The sequence below is a fragment of the Lissotriton helveticus genome, chromosome 4_1 (assembly GCF_964261635.1).
Source record: "Lissotriton helveticus chromosome 4_1, aLisHel1.1, whole genome shotgun sequence".
NCBI lineage: Eukaryota > Metazoa > Chordata > Amphibia > Caudata > Salamandridae > Lissotriton > Lissotriton helveticus.
The window spans coordinates 1,827,849,275-1,827,868,282 of NC_136063.1; the positions used below are offsets into that span (position 1 = coordinate 1,827,849,275).

The following is a 19,008-nucleotide window of genomic DNA, read 5'->3' on the forward strand; positions in this document are numbered from 1 at the left end:
CCAACTTAAAAATGTTATTTGACACAGGTGTACTTGCTTTTTAAGCATAACAAGTATGTAATATTTAACTTATCAACTATCCCAAACTAAACAACACTGGCAAGCAACTGCCACTTAATTCTAAAATCCGCTGATACAGGGAGTGGAATTGTGATAGAGAACAAATGTGACTACATGACTGAAATCAATTGCCAACTGTCCAATAAGTAGTACTACCACCCTTCACCACATGATCCAACTCCACGAATCCGGAAGGAGATATGTGATTTTACTTATTTTGCTTGAAGTGAGTGTTGGATTAACTCAAATTAATGTAACTTTTTGAATAGTCCCGATTATAGGATGCACCATGGCAAAAAAACATACAGACTGAAACACACTCTCCAGGTCATGGTGGCTTGCCAAACTGTATTGGAACCTCTTTCAAGTTTGATGACCTTTTCTTAACACCTTTTATAGCAAACAAAAGATCATATGTGAGGGACATTGACATGACAATTCAAAAGATAGAAGGCTTAGAATTCATTATTGAATCTGACTTCCTAATAACGCTTGATATCAAAAGATTGTACACAAAATTCCCACGACTACAAACATAACAGCTAATTGAACATACCTTACAGAATAGACCTAGACTACATAGGGTCCTCCTATCATTCACAGCCGAATGTGCATGTATTGCTCTTATGGCCTATATTTCTGGTTGAGAATAGTTTTTACTGACAAATTTAGGGAACAGCAATAGGCGAAACTCGTAACCTGTATGTAGTTATTCTGTACGTAGCCCATTTTGAGGATGAGATCGTGTACCATGAGACCAACCCATTTCTTAGTTGTATAAAATTCTGGATGTGTTAAATGGATGATGTTTTGATGATTCGGAGGGGGGACCTCTGAGAGATTTTTGATGTTTCATAAATTCTTGAAATCTAGGTGTGAAAATTTTAAATCTACCTTGAACTATGACATAAAAATGGTTAGTTTACTTTATTTATCTATCGCTGTGGAAGATAGCACACTACACTAGACTTTTCAAAAAAGCGACAGACACTAATGCATAGTTATATTACGGCACCAATCGTCCTTGTAACTACAGAGAAAATCTGCCATTCTCCCATTGTCTCAGACTATAATGAAATTGTATTAAAAGTGTCCATTACTTCAAAGAAGCAGACATTTTGTCACGGCTTTGATGTCATGAGGTTACTCCAAGCAACTTGTACACTGCACTGTAAAACAAGCCTGGTAAAATGACAGGGATGCTACTTTCATTAAAAAAGCTAAGGCCAATTTCTCAAATTATATTTTAGCACCTACCTTTGGCAATATGAGCAATAGTTTGAGGCATGTCCTAAAATACTTTGGCATCTTTTGAACTGAAAAGATTATCTGATCACAGGACCTTTGTTTGCGTTCAAAAGATCACCAACTATCTGGGATAAATTAGTGAAGCCTTATACTGAGCCCCCCCCAAAACTGCGATCACAGAGCAGTGGGGCCAAAATCCAAGGGACATATGTAATGTGGCCATTGTGAGGATTGCAAGAATCCTGTTAATTTTAAGAGCTTTTCCATAAATAACATGGCAAGTAATATTCTGTAATATTCATTTTGCCATATTAAGAACGTGATCTACAGCGTATAATGCTAATGTGGGCTTAGATATAGTGAAAAAATGACCTAGGATATAAGAACTTGAATTCTACAGGATCAATCTAGGGTGTGGTGAAAAGTGCTGAATACCCCTCTTGTATACCATTTCACTGGTATGTGTTAAGACTTTAGATTCTATTTTCTATGTTCTGACTTTTTTGTATCCTACAATGCTTGCTGGATCCGCAAGCCCTTCCTTATAGTGCGCTGCATATTTCAATAAGGCACGTGTTTTGAGAGTACAGCCATGATCTTTTGTCTTGATTTAATTCCCATTGGTAAGGTTTTCATCTCACTTTTGCGTTTCTTTGTCTGTGCCATTTTGTGCCATCATTATGTTTCTCAATGGTTTGATTTTACTTGGGTTTATTAAACTTGGCTCACCTTTGTCAGTTGTCCACCTGCACCTTCCAATATGGTGCAGATTTTTGAAGCATCTATGCATGTAGCTATGCTGTGTTTTTGATCTTAGCCATAGATAGCCTGCAAACATAGAGCACTATGAATATTCAATAAGTATGCTTCTCTGATTAAGAGAGACAATACTTTAATATATCGTTTTTCAGGATTATGCAAACTATAAATGGTTTAACGACTGATTGTTCTTTTCTTTGTCCTATGAAAGAATTACATGAATTATAAGTGTTATCAGACCTCTTTGGTTGGTCATGTATTATGTGTAAGCCTACTCACAAACATATATTTGTTATTCTATTAGGATAATGCTCTAATACATGATAAGGATTGGTCTTTAGTTATGCCAATACAACTGAACCATGAACTGTGGGTTGGAGTAGGGCCCTATTATATATATGTAGATATTTACTTTTGTCCTATATATTTTCTCCATAGTTTGTTGTTCTTTGGTTCCTTTCAGCACTGAGATAGGATTTGATTTGTGCTATGTGCTATTTGATTTATTCTGGGTTTTTCCACAAGATTTCAATTTCATCAGAAATTTGCATTTTGTAAGTGTAGCTCTTACTGAACAGTGCCATCTGACCATGACATTTCAAGTATATTGGAACTCTCAATCCGGCAACCATGGTCCACAATAAATGACAATGCACTTCTCAAATATATTTTTATTGCAGAATTAGAAATCACAGGATACAATCAATCAACCAGTGCACTCGTGACATCCCCTCGTCCACTAAGAGGTCCAAACTGTACACAGCCATTCAGCCCGCATCCCGGGGGCCGGGCGGCATGTTATTACATTCAATAGGAAAAGCACGGTGCACGTCCCATGGGGACCATGGTCGAAAAGTCGTTGTACGTATCCGCTTTTATCCCCCCCACCCACAACAACATCTCCATCAGCCATCCCAGAGGTAAAGCAGTGACATCGCTCATAACGGGGCCTACCCTAGGTGCTATCGTTCTATCTCGCCTGGCTGCTCCCTCCAGCCCTTACATACTCCACACTGTACCAACCATCCTAGTAGAGTCAAGGCACCCAGGCGGCTACCATCCAGTGGCTTCCGTCCCACCCCGAACCCCCATGAACCAGTCCCCCCCAAGGCCCCCCCCCCCTGGCAACTGCTGGGCGTACGCCTCGTCCTGTCGAGTTAGATGGAACCACCACAGTGCTGAATATAGCATTTCTGTGTTCGCCCCGTGTTGTCCACCGGCTTAGTTCTCCCCATCCTCGTCGTCCACAAAAGAATCACGCAAGGCCTGCACCACTAGCTCCCATGCACGCGCCGCTTCCAAAACCTTCTCATTCCCCATCTTAACAGCCTGCCGCATCCGGAGCACACTCTCGCAGGCAGACCACCGCAGCAATTCATTCTTCCATCTACGCAGCGAGGGCCCCCCCCTGGACTTCCAATGCCACGATATCTCCCTCTGCGCCAATATCAGACCCAGATCAAGGAACTTGCTCGTCACCTTGGTGCGTTTAGTGTGCGGGAACCAGAGCAGCAGGCACGCCGCCATATCGAATTCCACCTCCCTATCTGTCACTGCATTCAGGAGTCCCCCTACCTCCGCCCAATAGGTCCCCAATTGCGGGCACTTCCAAAACAAATGATCCATGTCTGCTCCCAGAGACGAACACCGTGGGCATTGAGCATCCGGCACCTGGAAGTACCGCTGTAATTTCTCTGGAGTTAAATAGGCCCTATGAAGCACATAGAAATGCACTTGCTGAAAGCGCGCATTTCTCGTGCCCTTCCACGTGCGCCGCAGGATGTGTCCCCAAGCCGCATCCGGTATGTGCCGGCCCACACTCTCCTCCCATTTAGCCTTGAGCCCCAGGAGTGGCTCCAGTCCCTCATTCAGCATCCTATTATGGAGGCACGTCACAGCTTTGACCGTGCCTGCTGCCATCACCACATATTGGCACGCCATAGTCGTCGTGGGTTCTACGAGCCCCCCTTTCCAGGGCTTCTGTATGGCAGCCACCACTGCCGCGTGCAGGAGGAACCCCCCGTCGGGTAGCCCGAACTGGTTCCGGAGCGCCTCGAACGGTGCCAAAGCCCCATCTATGTACAAGTCGCCTACCACCTGTAGTCCCGCCTCCTCCCAATCCAGCAACGGGGACCAATCTCCCCCGTGCGGCAAGGCCGTCAGCATGCCGATCGGGATCTCCGGCGCATAAGGCCGCGAAGCCCTCGCTCTCCGAAGGCTCCTCTGCCAACACAGCCGGAGCGTCCTTTCCTCCATAGTGAGGGCCCGCAACTCAAGCCTCTGCTGCATGACAATATAGGACAGCACGTGGCGCCGTATCCCTCGGTCCCGGTCCTCCTCTGGGCCCCGGAACACCCTAGCTACGTTCTGTGTAAGAACCTGCAGCTGCGCCGCTAGATAATACAGCTCGAAGTCAGGCACAGCCATGCCCCCTTCTACCTTAGGGCGGAGGAGCGTGCTCAGGGCCACTCTACGGCGGCCGTGCCCCCATAAGAAGCCAATAATCATCGATCTCAGGTCTCTGAAGACCCCTTGGGGAATCCAGACAGGCAGCGTTCGGAAATAATAGAGAAAGCGGGGGAGCGCCACCATCTTCAAAAGCGCAATCCTACCCAGAACCGTCAGCGGGAGGGTCGACCAGAAAGACAAGCTGCCCCTCAGTGCCCGGACACAGCGACCAATGTTGCCCTCCAAGAGGTCCGCAGTCGCGTGGTAGATGCGAACACCCAGATAGGTGAAACAAGATGGCTCCCACACCACGCCCAAGTCGCCACCAGGAACGGGCGAGCCCGCTCGCAGCGGGAACACACAAGTCTTCGCCCAATTGACCTTAAGGCCCGACAGCCGGCCGAACTCCGACAACAGCTCCATCGCACCGGCCAATGCCCGCGAGGTGTCAGCCAGGTACAGGAGCAAGTCATCCGCATACAGCGATATATAATGCCACTGCCCGCCTCTCGCTATCCCCGCGTACCTGACACCCGACCTCGCATGGACCGCCAAAGGTTCCATCGCCAGAGCAAACAACAGGGGGGACAGAGAGCATCCCTGCCGCGTGCCCCTGCCCACCGGGTACACCGCAGACACCAGGCCGCCCAAACGCACCCTCGCCGCCGCCGAAGCATACAAGACCCTTGTCCACCTGCGGAACCCCTCGCCCATAAATGACAATGCACTTAACCCCTGTCTTGGCTTAAGAACTGTGAGTGTCATTTCTGGAGCTAAGAGAATCCGGTGCTCATTCTTAATGCCCCTGTGTGTGCCAAACTGAGTAATACTACTGAACTGAAATACCTAAGGTTCCTCTACCAACCATACGATGCATGACCCAGCTTCTACCTATGCTAGCGCTCATAAATACCCCTAACACAAAATGGTGTTTAGAATGTTTCCTGTATGTTATGTAGTTGGAACTGAGTTGAGAACATTGATTGGGTTATTAAAACAATTTGTATGAAATGAGTGAAGTTAAGAGTAATAACCCTAATTCTATATAAAAAATATGTAAGCACGGACTGGAAAAAAGTTATTGCGTGTTATCTGTGAGTTAACACTATTTAATGTTTTCCCACACACCAGTATTCAAGAGAGTGCCTTGCTTGTTTGACCTCACTCTTCGAAATATTAAAGGCCAACACGCATTGATAAAGCCAATTGGTCCTGCGTTGCCAATGCTTGTTGATGGCCAATATTGGCTTTAACAATACAAGCAATGGCAAAGGCAATTGTGGTGGGTTACCATTTTGGATTGTTATGGTGTATGTTTCCAAGAGCGACACAACATTATGTGTTGGCAGACTTTCTCTACCGACTGTGCTAGGGTCATTCGGATTTAATTTAGAAGGACAATTAATTGAATCAAAGGTATATCAAATAGTTCAGAAGACCCACAAATGTATGACTCCGTGGGTGTATACCTACTTGGCATTGAATAAGTCTACTGCATGTACACTTTACAGAATAGTTACAAGAGTAAGCAAAAACGCTGAGCTTGCCCTTTTGAGCCAGGATACACGTTTGCATGCAGAGTTTGAAACATTTGTGAATTGTTCGACTTACTTACAGAAAAAAAACTTTATGTATCAGGCCTTTGGAATCGAAAATGCTAAACTGTGCTTTATGAATTTTAATCCTTCGGCACCTATGCAACAACGATGACTGCAGATGGCGGGCAGAAAGCCGGAGTAGTTTATTCCTGTACGGTTCGTTGCAGAGCAGTACCACTTTAAAAATTCAGCAAATTACTAATAAACCTCTAAACAGATGAAGCACCAAGGATATCTAATTAGCCGACTGGAGAAATGCTATTTGTTTCTGAAACTGATGACCTGTCAACTAATGAGAGGTGAAATAAAGCAAAGTCAAGAGAGGGGTTCAAAGAGGTCGCCCATTATAAGTGGAAATACATTTTGCATTTACAGTCAGATCACTGCACTTTCTGCTTATTACAGAGGTTCTGGCAGGTCAATAACTTTCACTTCTCAACCTCACGGTTGGATGTCTTAACGACACCTCGGGGTGAGGAATGAAAAAGCATTTAGAATGCACAGCGTGCACATACATTCACATACATGTGTACACAGATGTATCATTATATCGATAACTTACGCAAAGCGTTAGTATAAATAATTGCAAGGGTATGCGTGCTGATGCTGTGGACATACTAGGGAATGTGCATAATAAGACACTGGCGAGCCTGCCCCATCTGTAGCTTTCACATTGATGAAATCTTGCATCTTCTATTTACAATCCCATACACTGAGCGCTAGGTGTTAGTCTTCAACCCAACGTGCTTTGCTGTATATCAAAGAGAAGGATATTTGAGAGGATGTTGTTTAAGTCGCTATAGACACAAAATTAACACAGAAGCATCTATTGTGTTCGGCATCAATGCAAAGCCCGAATGGTCGCTGACTTCCTGCTGATCCTGAAGCAATCACGAGAAAAGACGGACTAGACAGAAGCTTCCAAGCATGACCATCAAAGCTATTTATTTAGTATTCTTCCTATTCAAATTGTCTTCAGTCTTCAGTAAAAGACCTCACCAGTGACTGAGTGTGGCATCGTGCACAGGCAGACATTGAGATATGTTGGTCTCCAGGGAGCTTGGCGTCTATACATTCTGGCAGTACTTACATTGCCTTGGCCAAGATTTATTCATTGATATATTCAATCATTTCATGAATCACTGCAGGTAGTGGGCACACAATGGAAAAGAAGTTAGAGTCCATTCAGAGAAGTGAAGTCCCAATCTGATATTCTTCATCTTTAGCCCCAACACAAGCAGGTTAAATATATGTAAACAAATAAGAACCTGCAGACAGTGCCATCTTAACGCATGGGCACGCTGGGCAGTTGCCCGGGGGCCCACGAGCATAGGGGCCCCATGCAGACCAGAATTTAACACAAATCCTCCGTTAAACATTTTATTCCTCTGAGTGGGTGTGTTGGCTGGGCCCAGTGCACTGCTTTGCCCGGGGGCCTATAATGCTGTTAGATGGCCCTGCCTGCAGATAGTTTCTGCTCTCGTGCTTAGGATCAGGTTGTTCCACGACCTTGGACTCCAACCGTGTTTTTTCCTCTATGTTTGAGTTATTTGAAGAAACTTTGGGTAATGTTTTGGCAAACTAAACTGTGAATTTCTTGGGTCTTTTTATTTACAATTACTGTTCAAGTGAAAATACACTGGGCGACATCACCAGTAACATCCCCATCGTTCTACTCTCAGTGAGTGGAATGTTCTAATTACACTGTAGCCCATCTACCACAGGCTATACTGGTTGTTAAAAGCCCTTTCCCTTGATATAGGGTCTCACGGGAAAGTTCAGGCCTAGAACCCAGGGCCTTTAACAACCAGGAGCAAAAGAAATGTCCTTAACACAGACCCATTGGCTGGGGTCTTAGAAAACACATTTGTTGGTATTTTTTAAAAAAACACAAAATACGTATGCTGGTGGTCCAGAGAATTGCGGAACCCTTTTTGATTAAGGATGAAAACGTTTAAGAAGACAAGTAATCTGTCTCTTGAATCTAGTAGAATGATGTTGTGCTAATAGAAGTGGTTGATTATTCACAGAATATCATCACTGATACTGTTTGTAGGCGGGTTCACTCTTTTGAGTGTATAATTCTCTGCATTATAGTTTGAGTACTATTTTTAATGACAATACTAATAATGAAGATCAGTTTGATCTTGTTGGGTATAATGTGTTGTTTTATGCTGGTGGTTGTATAACTATTCTGAATTCAAAAAATTAAAAACAAGAATGGAACAAAAAAACAAACGATTGTTATGAACACTATGATCAATGTCTTTTTTGTAAAATAGATTTTAATTGCATGTTTTTTATCATTTAGAAAAACTGTCCTGAAGAAGGTATTTATTTGAATACCGAAACGCTGCGTCGACAGCTGTTTTTCCCAAAAACGTTTAATGAATGTTTTTATCTAATAATGTACACAAATGTATTGGAATACATTGTGTTCTTTTTTAACTATGACTTGTTATTGTTAATTTAAAAAGAAAAAATTGTTTTAATTTTTTTTTTTGTTTACTTAAGGGCATAGTAATAACAATTGTTTCTTGTGTTCCGCAGTTCTCTGGACCACCAGCATAAGTATTCTGTGTTTTTAAAAAAAATCCCAACATATGTGTTTTCTAAAAACCCCAGCCAATGGGTGTGTGTTAGGGACATTTTTTTGCTCCATGTAATTCCCCTGTCCCAGATTAGTCTTATAGGGGACCTCCCTTTTTTTCTTTCCTTTAACAACATATACAGCCCTACGTAGTGTGATAGCCCATGCTGTATTGCATGTCAAATACATATCTACTAACATAAAAAAATATATTGCATCCCTTTGGTCTGAAGCATTTGTTTAAGGCAGGGATGAAAAGGTAATGGAGGTTGTTGAAACCTGCTGTAAAGATCCATGGCACAAAGGACCCACATCTGTATGCCATAAGTTTATTAGAAATTACTGTGCAGTTCTGTGAGCATACAGAAGCATATGGCCACATATCACATGCCATCATTAGGCCTGGGAACTCAAGCAGATTTGCAATTTGTTTCATATTAAGTTGGTGGTATTATACCCTTAAATTACTCTTGTACACCACACACACAACACACTCCTCTTTGTTCAAGGTAGATGGTAATAGGCCTTAGAGCTGAGGGAAATGGCTTTAGAAAATTAAGGGAGGAAACCAGAAGGGAACCTACAATCTGAATTTGTTCACTGATTGGTTCCCCTTTGGAGATTGTTTCTAACAGGTCCTGCTGCTAAAGGCAGGTACCTCCTTTTGTGTGGAATACCTGCGAGTCCCTTGGGCTAGTTTCTGCAAAGCCCAGGTATTTCTTCTTACTTTTGACCTTACAGGCATATACATCCCACTCACTGGTGTTCCCAGTGTGTTCGGCCCTTCTTTCCCTTCATACATATATGTAAGCCGAGTTTCTGTTGCTCCTAACACGTTTGCATGTATGCTGTCCTTACCTGTGAAGAGTTCCTGCAAAAGGGAAATGAATTATGATGTCACTGACAGCAGCTATACATTATTGCATATTGCAAATAATAACTACCAGACTTGCTGGAACTTCAAGGTGTAATCCGTTCGGAGCTATAGAACTATTGCTGAAAAGAATATTTACTATCCCCGCTTTAAGTACATGAAATAACAGGGGTTGAGTTTTCCGAGCTGCCATATCGAATAAAAATACATAAATAACAAGTATTAACACTCCTCAAACTGTACTATTTGTTGGCACATTCCAGGAACTATATTGTGATAAAAGTTAGTCAAAAGATCTACAAAATTCTTTGTATGTGTAAAAAACGTGCAAATTAAAGAAGTGGGCATTCTTTTTTTACCTTATTTGTCACAATAGCATTATTTCCATGATGCAAGTATTTATGGCATAATTATCTAAGGTACAGTCAAAGGGATAGGCAATTATTTAGCATATACCTTACTAGCATGCCTATATGCCGTCAGAACATTGCTTAGTACGTTTTGTACAATTATCACAAACAGTACATAGAATACGTTTTTCCTCACCTACATGATCCATAAAAAGATTTGTAATAATATTAATTGTCATAGTAAATTGAAAACGGAATGCAAACCATGTGTTATTTTAGAAACTTTTCTTCCAGTAGAATGTTTGGATAATCCGTCGTTCGAACATGGCTGCTATACTAGGTTGGATTTAATAGAATCCCAACAAAAGTCCCAATAAAAACGTATTCACGCTCTGTCACATTTATATCAAAATCTAGCCTCAGGTAAAGGAATGTAAGTAAATGTTATCTAGTTATGTGTCTTCAGTGCAGCAATGATGAATTAAGGTACCCCCCCAAGAGGGCACGGATCTTTACATCCGCCCTAGGTTGGTTCTCCATAAAAAGGGGAAAAACAGGAACTCTTGCATTACTAGGGTTCACAGACACCCACTGACTCTCCCTCGAGACAACTGTTGCCCTCACCCCTCCTTGTATATAGTTCTTTTCACTAACCGGAGGACCATATACTGATGTCTGAACAATGTAACCTAGATTGTGCTTTCCTTTGGTGTCAACGCAGGGATGAAGGCTCCCAAACTAGCAGGGAAGGCACAGACCTATTGAAACGTGAAGTGGTTGACTGTACCTTGCATTGCTGCACTGTCAAGCTGATTCCCATTGTGTTCTGTTTCCATCTCTGGTATTCCAGCATCTGAAAGACACGTTAGTCAAAATTAGTATGTTTCAATGTTGCAAGTCTGACTCAAGCTGCTTACAAAAAAATGCCTGAAAATATTTTTTTTATGTAATGAGGTCAGAAAAAACCTAAGGTGTGGGTAAACAATGGTAAAGTCACACAATTTAAAAAACATCTAACTATATAAATAGTAGTAATTTAGGTGAATACCAAGATATTGGTCAGAAGGAGATTGTTTATACATATCAAGAACACATATTGCACGTGAGGCAGAGAATCTGTTCTAACCTATTTCTCATGCTCCCAGGCGGCCATTCATTGATCCACTCTGCCATATTAGCTTGTCAATAAAATTACCATTGCAAATTCCATGTACAGTACTATCAATCACTTGCACACAGGAAAATGAAGCCCTTGCAGATGTTAACTTGAGAGAGCCTACCAGTGTGTTAGATTTAGATGGGGCCTGAAAGCACAAAACATGATTGCCATTTTCAAACCATCTCCAATTTCAGGAGGACCAGAGGTCCAGAGTTTGTTTTTCCTTGAAATAGGATTTTATGACATAGGTTGCCCAATTAAGTTTTACCTTGTTCTTAAGGGACCGGGATGACAGAAAATGAACAAAACATACATTTGTGTTGCTAGTTCAGTGATAAAAGTTTTATTTTCTGCTGATTCAAAGATGTTTTTGAAGAACATAAATTTAAAACAGAATCAATTGTAGCATGAACAGAAATATGTAAATAATTTAGTGACAGAGTGTCTTGTAGCTGAACGAATTGAAATAGTTTATTATTCATGCATAGTACGTATAACAGCGATGCTAATTGTTACTATTTCTGAAGCATCATTTCCCATGTAAGACAATTGTTACTTTGGAATTTCAATGTGCTGCAAAAGGACGGTAGATGCTTGAAAATTCCTTTTAAGAGCGTGATTGCTTGGGGGACACACACTACGAAAGACTAGAAATAAGAGCCAGGGCCTCTTTAGATATCCAGAAATCCAGAGCTTATTAGAGTCCAGTTACCAAAAATATGTAAAACAACCTATTGGTATACCAATAAGGCACCTTTAGATTGGATCCTCCAAAAATAGCGTCCCAGTGTAGGATCTGCAAAAGTATGTTATGTAAAGTGCCATTAATTCTCTTTGGATAGCAAAGGAACACAATGGGTCAACACATTGAAGTGTATGGCTTTTGTGAACCACACAATTCAACAACAAATCCTCCATAAAACATTTAGGGAATGACGTATAAAGATTCCTATTAAGAAATTATACATTACATCGAATAATTAGCAATTTCTTATTAGGGATCTACTTAAATGGATTTGATAGAAGTGGGTGCAATTTGCACACCTACTCCTATCAAATACATTGGTAGAGGGTTGCAATTCAACCAAGCTCATTAATATGCAGGAGGTAGGTCATAAATTGAGCCCCACTATCATTGCTTAGAGTCACAGACATGGTGGTGGCCTGCTGGGTTGATTTAAAATAAACAAAAGCAATTTTTTCCATTCAACTAGTTTCTTTAAAAGGAAAATAAGGTGTTTAAAAAAAAAAAAGAAAATTGATTATTTTCCCATGTATTTTAGGAGTAGGCAGTGGTCCAATGGACCACTTATTTCTAACAAAAAGTTTTTTGTTGACATTCGCCCAGGGGAAGGGAAAGGGTCGCTTAGGGACCCCTTCCCATTTGCAAATTGGTACTAGAATTTAGATTTGGTGATAAAAACGCTTTGTGACTAGATTTTGGTATTTAGAAGGGACACCCATTAAACACCTGTTCCAAATATCGATTCTGTATTTTGTTTGTAACACCAATTATCATTTGGTAATGTGTTATCAAATCCCAAATTGCTGAACATTGTCAAACATTCACCCTAGTCACAGATCTGGGTTCAATCCATCATTTTTTTGCTCATCATGCCACCCCAGTTTGAACCCAGCCATATGCAAATCAGTCTTGAGCCTGTTCCCCATGGGAACAGGCCAACCCGAACTGCCAGGTCCTCCCTGGACCGGAAAACAGGCATCCTGGGACCAGTTTTGGCGTATCACAGCTCACCAGCCAGGTTAGCTTGAAACCAGTGGCATAGAGAGCATGCGACCCACATCTGGGCATATCATTCCCAATTAGGGTGATTATAGCAACACAAAGAGATGGTGGATGGAATGCTGAACATTGTCAAACATCCATCCCCAGTCAAAGGTCTAAGTGGGAAGGGTATGCCCAGACATGTGTCCTGTGCTCACAATGCGTCCGGATTCAAGATAGCCTCGCTGATGAGGGGTGATACCCCAAAACCGGTCCCAGAATGCTTGTTTCTGGTCCAGAGAGGACCTGGCTTGGCAATTTAGGCTGGACTGTTGCCATGGGGATAAGGGTCAAGACTTATTTGCATATGGCTTGGTCCAAACTGGAATGGCTTGGCGAGCAAAAAACTATGTATTTAACCCAGATCTGTGACTGGGGGGTGAATGTTTGATTTGTTCAGGATTCCGTCCATCATCTGTTATTTTTTAATTTGTTGCCCTAAGTGGGAAGGGTATGTCCACACATGGGTCCCGTGCTCGCTATGCCACCAGATTCAAGCGAGCCTAGCAGATATGAGGTGATACCCTGAAACTGGCCCCAGCATGCTTGTTTATAGTCCAGGGAGGACCTGCTTGGCAGTTTGGGTTGCACCGTTCCCATGGGGAGCAGGGTCAAGACTGTTTTGCATGTGGCTTAGTCCAAACTGAAATGGCATGGCGAGCAAAAAAATGATGGATTTAACCCAGATCTGTGACTCGGTGATAATGTTTGATTTGTTCGGCATACCGTCTATCATCTGTACTTTCCTCAGTTTAGGATTTGTACACTTAAAGCCATTTTGCAGTTACAAAGGATCAAATTTGATCTTTGGGACCGTAGAATCACAGCTTTGCACATTAGAACCCTTGTTTCAAGTTTTCCTGTTTGACCTGCATTTCCTCTGAAAAACTTTCCTTAGTTTTTTAAGAGGGTGTTTTTTATGTTTGTAAGTGCTGCTTTTGTAGTGCAATAAAACCAACCGTGCTCTTTCACCAAATGCTGAAGCAGCACGGGACAAAACAGAGGCTCTCCTCTAAATTTTGGTAAGTTCTTCGTTGCTAGCAGCTAGGCTGGCTGTTCATGTCAGTGAGTCTTTCACTTGTAGTAATAGCACGTGCTACTTTTGTCTAATCTTCGGATGTTTAACTGGACATTTTTAATGATGTGAGGGTTAGGTCATTCATTCAGTGTCAAAACAATGTATGTAACTGCACTGCAGATGAAATGTTTTTAGATCAGATGGATATAGGAAATATAGAATTTGTCTTCTAGTAATGAAAATACTTTAATGACAAAAGAAAAAAAAGAAACCTGTAAGGTTCAGTAATTTCTTACCATTCAGCATCCTGAGCCCGTCCCCTGATGTTGCCTGTTTCAGTGCCTGTTCTACTTGCTCTCGCCTCTTAGATTCAAATTCCAGGGCTTCCTGTAGCTTTCTCTTTGCCTTTTTCTCTTTCTTCAGGCGTTTCTGAATTGTTGCTGGAAAACAAACAAACTGTGTTAAGATATCCCGACGTTGCACCTATTCAAACTTGTATTGAAAAGAAAAGATTTGTCCAACTTATTGGAAAGAAAGTAATTGAAGGACTATATTATTTGTCACCTCCATCAACTGTGCAGTGATATAGATCACCTTATTAGAAATAGATATTTGTTCTTCTGACTGAGTAGCTCAAAGTAGGGTGGGTATGTACATATGTAGTTCCTGTGGCCAGTGGCTTTCTATGATAGGCTGCACTACACTGGTAAGATCAAACATGTCTAGGATTGCTTGTGTTCTCAGCCACGATTCGGGTTGGCCTTTATCAGGTGTATGGAAGACTGAATAGTACATGGTTGTCCCCTGTCCGTTGACCACAGTAAGCAAACAATTATGGACTGAAATCTGGCCCGCAGTCATTACCATGGAACAATATTAACACAAACCACATATCACAAAAGGGCACCACAAGCTTCATTTTGCAGATGGGCGTAAAGTATGAAATTAGTCTGGGGTTCCTTGTGCTCCCATTTAGAGTTGGTATGGCATGGAAGCTTTCGCTATACGGTTCTCATTGGCATAAAACAAAGGGCCTCATAATGACTTTGGCGGTGCGGGGCTCCTAACCAGTGCCCCACTCCTGCACTGTCAAAGACATAATTAGACCACCCTCCGGATTCCTACTAGAACCCAGGCCAGGCGGTCCTGCATCAGCAGGCTCACAGCGTTGCCTGTTTAAAGACTCATAGGAGAGCCGTAACAGGCACCGCAATGGAAACACCTTTGCAAGTGCCAGCAGGGCATGGACTCTCAAGTCCATGCCCTGCAAGAACTGAGGGTGCATGCAGACAGGGGGGCACATCATGTGCCTGCCTGCATGCCTCCCCTGATGTAGGGCCCCCTTTGTTTCCTGTCTGCCACATTTTTCATGGCGGGCTCACTGCCATGAAAACCATGGCAGAGAGGAAATTTGTTATATGCTTGGTGGGCCGCAGCGGCCCCGCCAAGCACAATGCAACCTCAAGACCACCGCAACATCTGATCCCTGGGGGTTGCCGTGGTGCCAATGCTATCCGACCACCCAAGTCGTAATGGGGAGGATGGACTGCCGGTGCGGCAGTGCCCACACTGCCACCATAGCTAAGGTGGCCAGAAAGACCGCCGTAGTCATGATAAGGCCTTAAGACTTATTTGCACAAGTCTGCCCTCTGTCTGGAGTGGTAAGGTGGGTAAACAAATAACAGAATTAAATGTAATATTGCCCAAAGTTATTACAAATGGCTGACATTAATTCAAGCAATTACTTTTTGTTTTTCTCAGTCTGTTGTTGATGTGGGCTATGTATACTTGAAAGAGGGTCCTGAATATCCCATGGCATAGCAGTCGAGCTGCATCTCACCCATGCAGCATAATCGCAGTCAAACATGTGTGTGGTGAGTGTGGTTCTGTACAGAGGTAATATAACCGAGCAGTTCAGGTTGGATTGCCTCTTTTGGGCTGTGGCCCAGATTGATTGCATATGATGGCTTCCTTCCTGAAGTAGGACAATGAGCAAATGATGGGTTAGAATGTGCCCCAGAGTAATTGCTAGTGGCGGAGATAAAATCAAGAAACCCACTCATCCCCTTTTGTAATTTATGATGGTGCCTCAGTTGGCCTCTAAAAATGTATTGTAGCACGCATATTTTTGATAGCAACTAAAAGTTTGTCTAGCCAGGAACTAGTAGTGCCAAGGATAAGCATCTGCAGAATTCATGAGATCTAGTGTATTTAATGCATGCATTCACTACCTCATTCACCCTACCTTTGTGAACTCTGTAACAAAAGTAACAATCTGCTGACTTGTTAGGACAGAAACAATTAGGTGAAACATATTTCTATGAGATATCCTTATTAAGACATATAACTTGCAATCGAAATTGTAATGTAGAAGATGACAAATAGTGTAAGTCTTGAAGGCGAACCAATACATTTTTGGTTGTACGGTATTGCGATATCACACTATTAACATTGGTCCTTGTAAACAAAAACTGAGCTCTGTTCTTTGATACTACGCAGTGTAGTCGGCACTGGGAAAAAGTAAATCATGAATTACTAAAGAACAAATAACCACACTGTTAGAAGTACTTTTGATATTCCCCAAACAGTGCTTGCATTCAGGTCTTTTCACATACAGAGGAAATTTTAGGACTGACCGACATGGTTTGAGCAATTACATGAAAACTCTGCCATGTAGGCCACATTCCCAACCCATTTGTGCATCAGCGCTAGTGCTTAAGCGCCCTATCCCTCCCAGTTTTTTACATCAGCATACCTGTCAACTTGAAGAACAATCTCACTGTGTGAGGAGGGTGCAGCCCCTTGTGTCGAGAAGTACCTACAAGGCACTTTTGAATCTCACCCCGCCCCTAAGTCTCCCCCTCCCCCCCAAAAATAAGGCTGGTTGGTGCTGATGTCTTGGGGTGTTTTCACCCCTCAGAAAATGAGCTAGAAAACCACTATTTACAGTGGTTTTCAGCTCATTTTTCCTACCACACCTGGAGACCTTGTGATGGGGGCCGATATCGTGTGTCACACGGTGGCACATTGTGAGTTGGCAGGTAAGCATCAGATCTATACCTCGGTTTGGGATCAAAAACCAAAACCATCATAACCGCACATCGTTCGTGTTCACACGCAGCATCGCCAAATCATCCAAGTGATAGATGCAGACTCTCCCATCCATAGCACTTCCATGTGGCCACAAATGCACTTCAGCGCTTTATAGGGGGTGAGAAGCGCAATACAAGTGCATCTACAATGAAGGACAACTACAGTGTTACCAGACCTCCCAAATCAAACAAAATATTCACTGTGTGAGGAGAGTGCAGGGCCTCGTGCTGAGAAGTACTTGAAAGGCACTTTTGTCCCAAAACCCTCTCCTCCAAAGAAAAAGAAAAATCCTTTCTGAGGCTGGTGCCGATTTCCTAGGGTGTTTTGACACCTCTTAATGGATGTCAACAATTATAAGCCTATGAAATCTCGTTTTCCCTGCCACCCTGTGATATCAGCTCCTCACCTGTGATTTTGTAAAGGGGCCGATATCACGTGTCGCACTGTGGCACCCTGTGTGTGTTGGCAGGTCTGTGATATGCAAGTAGGATTGCAAAAAATAAACATAATGTACTATTCTTTGTGAAATTCATACACTCACATGGGAAATTAACCATAAGCATAGCCATTGCATAAGTCAAGGAAGCCAAGTGTCATCATTATCAAATGTGTATGGAAGATGGGTCAGGAACGGGACTGATACATTAAGCACCATTCATATTACATCCATTAAAAAGGCTGAATTATTGTAAAGGTTTGTTTTTCCTTGATGCAGGATTCTGCAATGTGAGCCTTTGTGCTGATGTGTGATCAAAATATGCCCTCTAGGTACAAAAAATACGTGTGTATCACTTTGTGTTGAGACTGTGGTGTCTACTAAATTCAAACTTGATGGAACATTTAATGAAATTGTAGTTTAGGAAACCATGAAAGGTCCACACTCTTCCCTCACAGAATGGGATGGTCATCAGATATGAGACTAAGAATATCTTGTTACGTGGTGGTATGAAATATAAGTAGAGAAAAAATAAGTAACAGAATATAATTACCAAAATTTCGAGAACCAAATTATCAACAGGTAAGTATATGTAGGTAAGTATAGGTTTACTACAATAAAATCTATTTTGGCTCCCAGATATTTTGGATAAGATATTCTGGTAAATCAGTTATCCCTAACCAATATTCCAAAATAGAACCCCATATTTTGAAACATCATCAGCAGACACTCGGGATGGTGAAAAGGGGGGGGGGGGGGTATCTCCCCTTTAATACAGAGTATCCAAAGCAACATTAAAATAGTAAAAATTATTTTGTAATTTCAAATATATTTTCAGAAGTTAAAATATCATCTAGGTTATATATTCACTGAAAAAAACAAAGGGTACAGCGATGTTATAGTTAGGCGAAAATGTCAATCAAAAATTCCATATTAAATTAAAAGAAAACACTGAAGTTCACCTGTTATAGCTAACTGAAGTAAATATGAGTTGCACTCTTGCGATGCACAGTGGTGTCTTTAGTGATGTCATTCAGATGTCGCAAGTGTCATACAATAGGTCATAAGTGAAGTAATACATGAGATAAGCAGTGCATGGCAACTTTACAAGTTATAGTGACTTCAATTAGCTGTAATTATGACTGCTGGTTTTCTGGTATTTATGTTTTTGAACATTTCCGTCTGTATTTATCCATATTTATTTTTTGTCTATCTTATCAGTATTTATCCAAATTTATTTTGAGTTTTGTGAACAAATGAGGATGTAGCTTGTATATTTCCATGATTATTTAACTGATAAATGTGCACACATATTTTGCTGCCTTTCTGGTTTTAGTACATTAAAAAGCCAAATAAAATAAAATAAAACACCCAAATGAAAATATAGGCATTATAACACAAACAAATGTTGAGATAAGAAGTTATTTAAGGAAATTTCATCCCATTTAAAGAAATGTCATCCTATTTTTAGACTCCCCATGTTGTCAATCTGCACAGCTACTGGCCTGGAATTCATGAATGATAACTTAGAGAATTGCTCAAAAGAAGCCCAATTATCTGTATTTTTCTGCTTCTAAAAATAAATACCG

At 41.9% G+C, this 19,008-nt stretch overlaps 1 protein-coding gene across 6 annotated transcripts in view; it reads right to left on the reverse strand.

The window, feature by feature from the left end:
- The window catches only part of DACH2 (dachshund family transcription factor 2), an 865,718-nt gene that overhangs the window by 39,646 nt on the left and 807,064 nt on the right, over nucleotides 1-19,008 (reverse strand). For all 6 annotated transcript variants that reach the window (XM_078688462.1, XM_078688463.1, XM_078688464.1 and 3 more), the window contains 2 exons: nucleotides 14,187-14,330; nucleotides 10,715-10,780 (listed from right to left, as the gene is read on the reverse strand). In XM_078688462.1, the coding sequence (XP_078544588.1) occupies nucleotides 10,715-10,780; nucleotides 14,187-14,330 (210 nt within the window). The remainder of the gene's footprint in view (nucleotides 1-10,714; nucleotides 10,781-14,186; nucleotides 14,331-19,008) is intronic.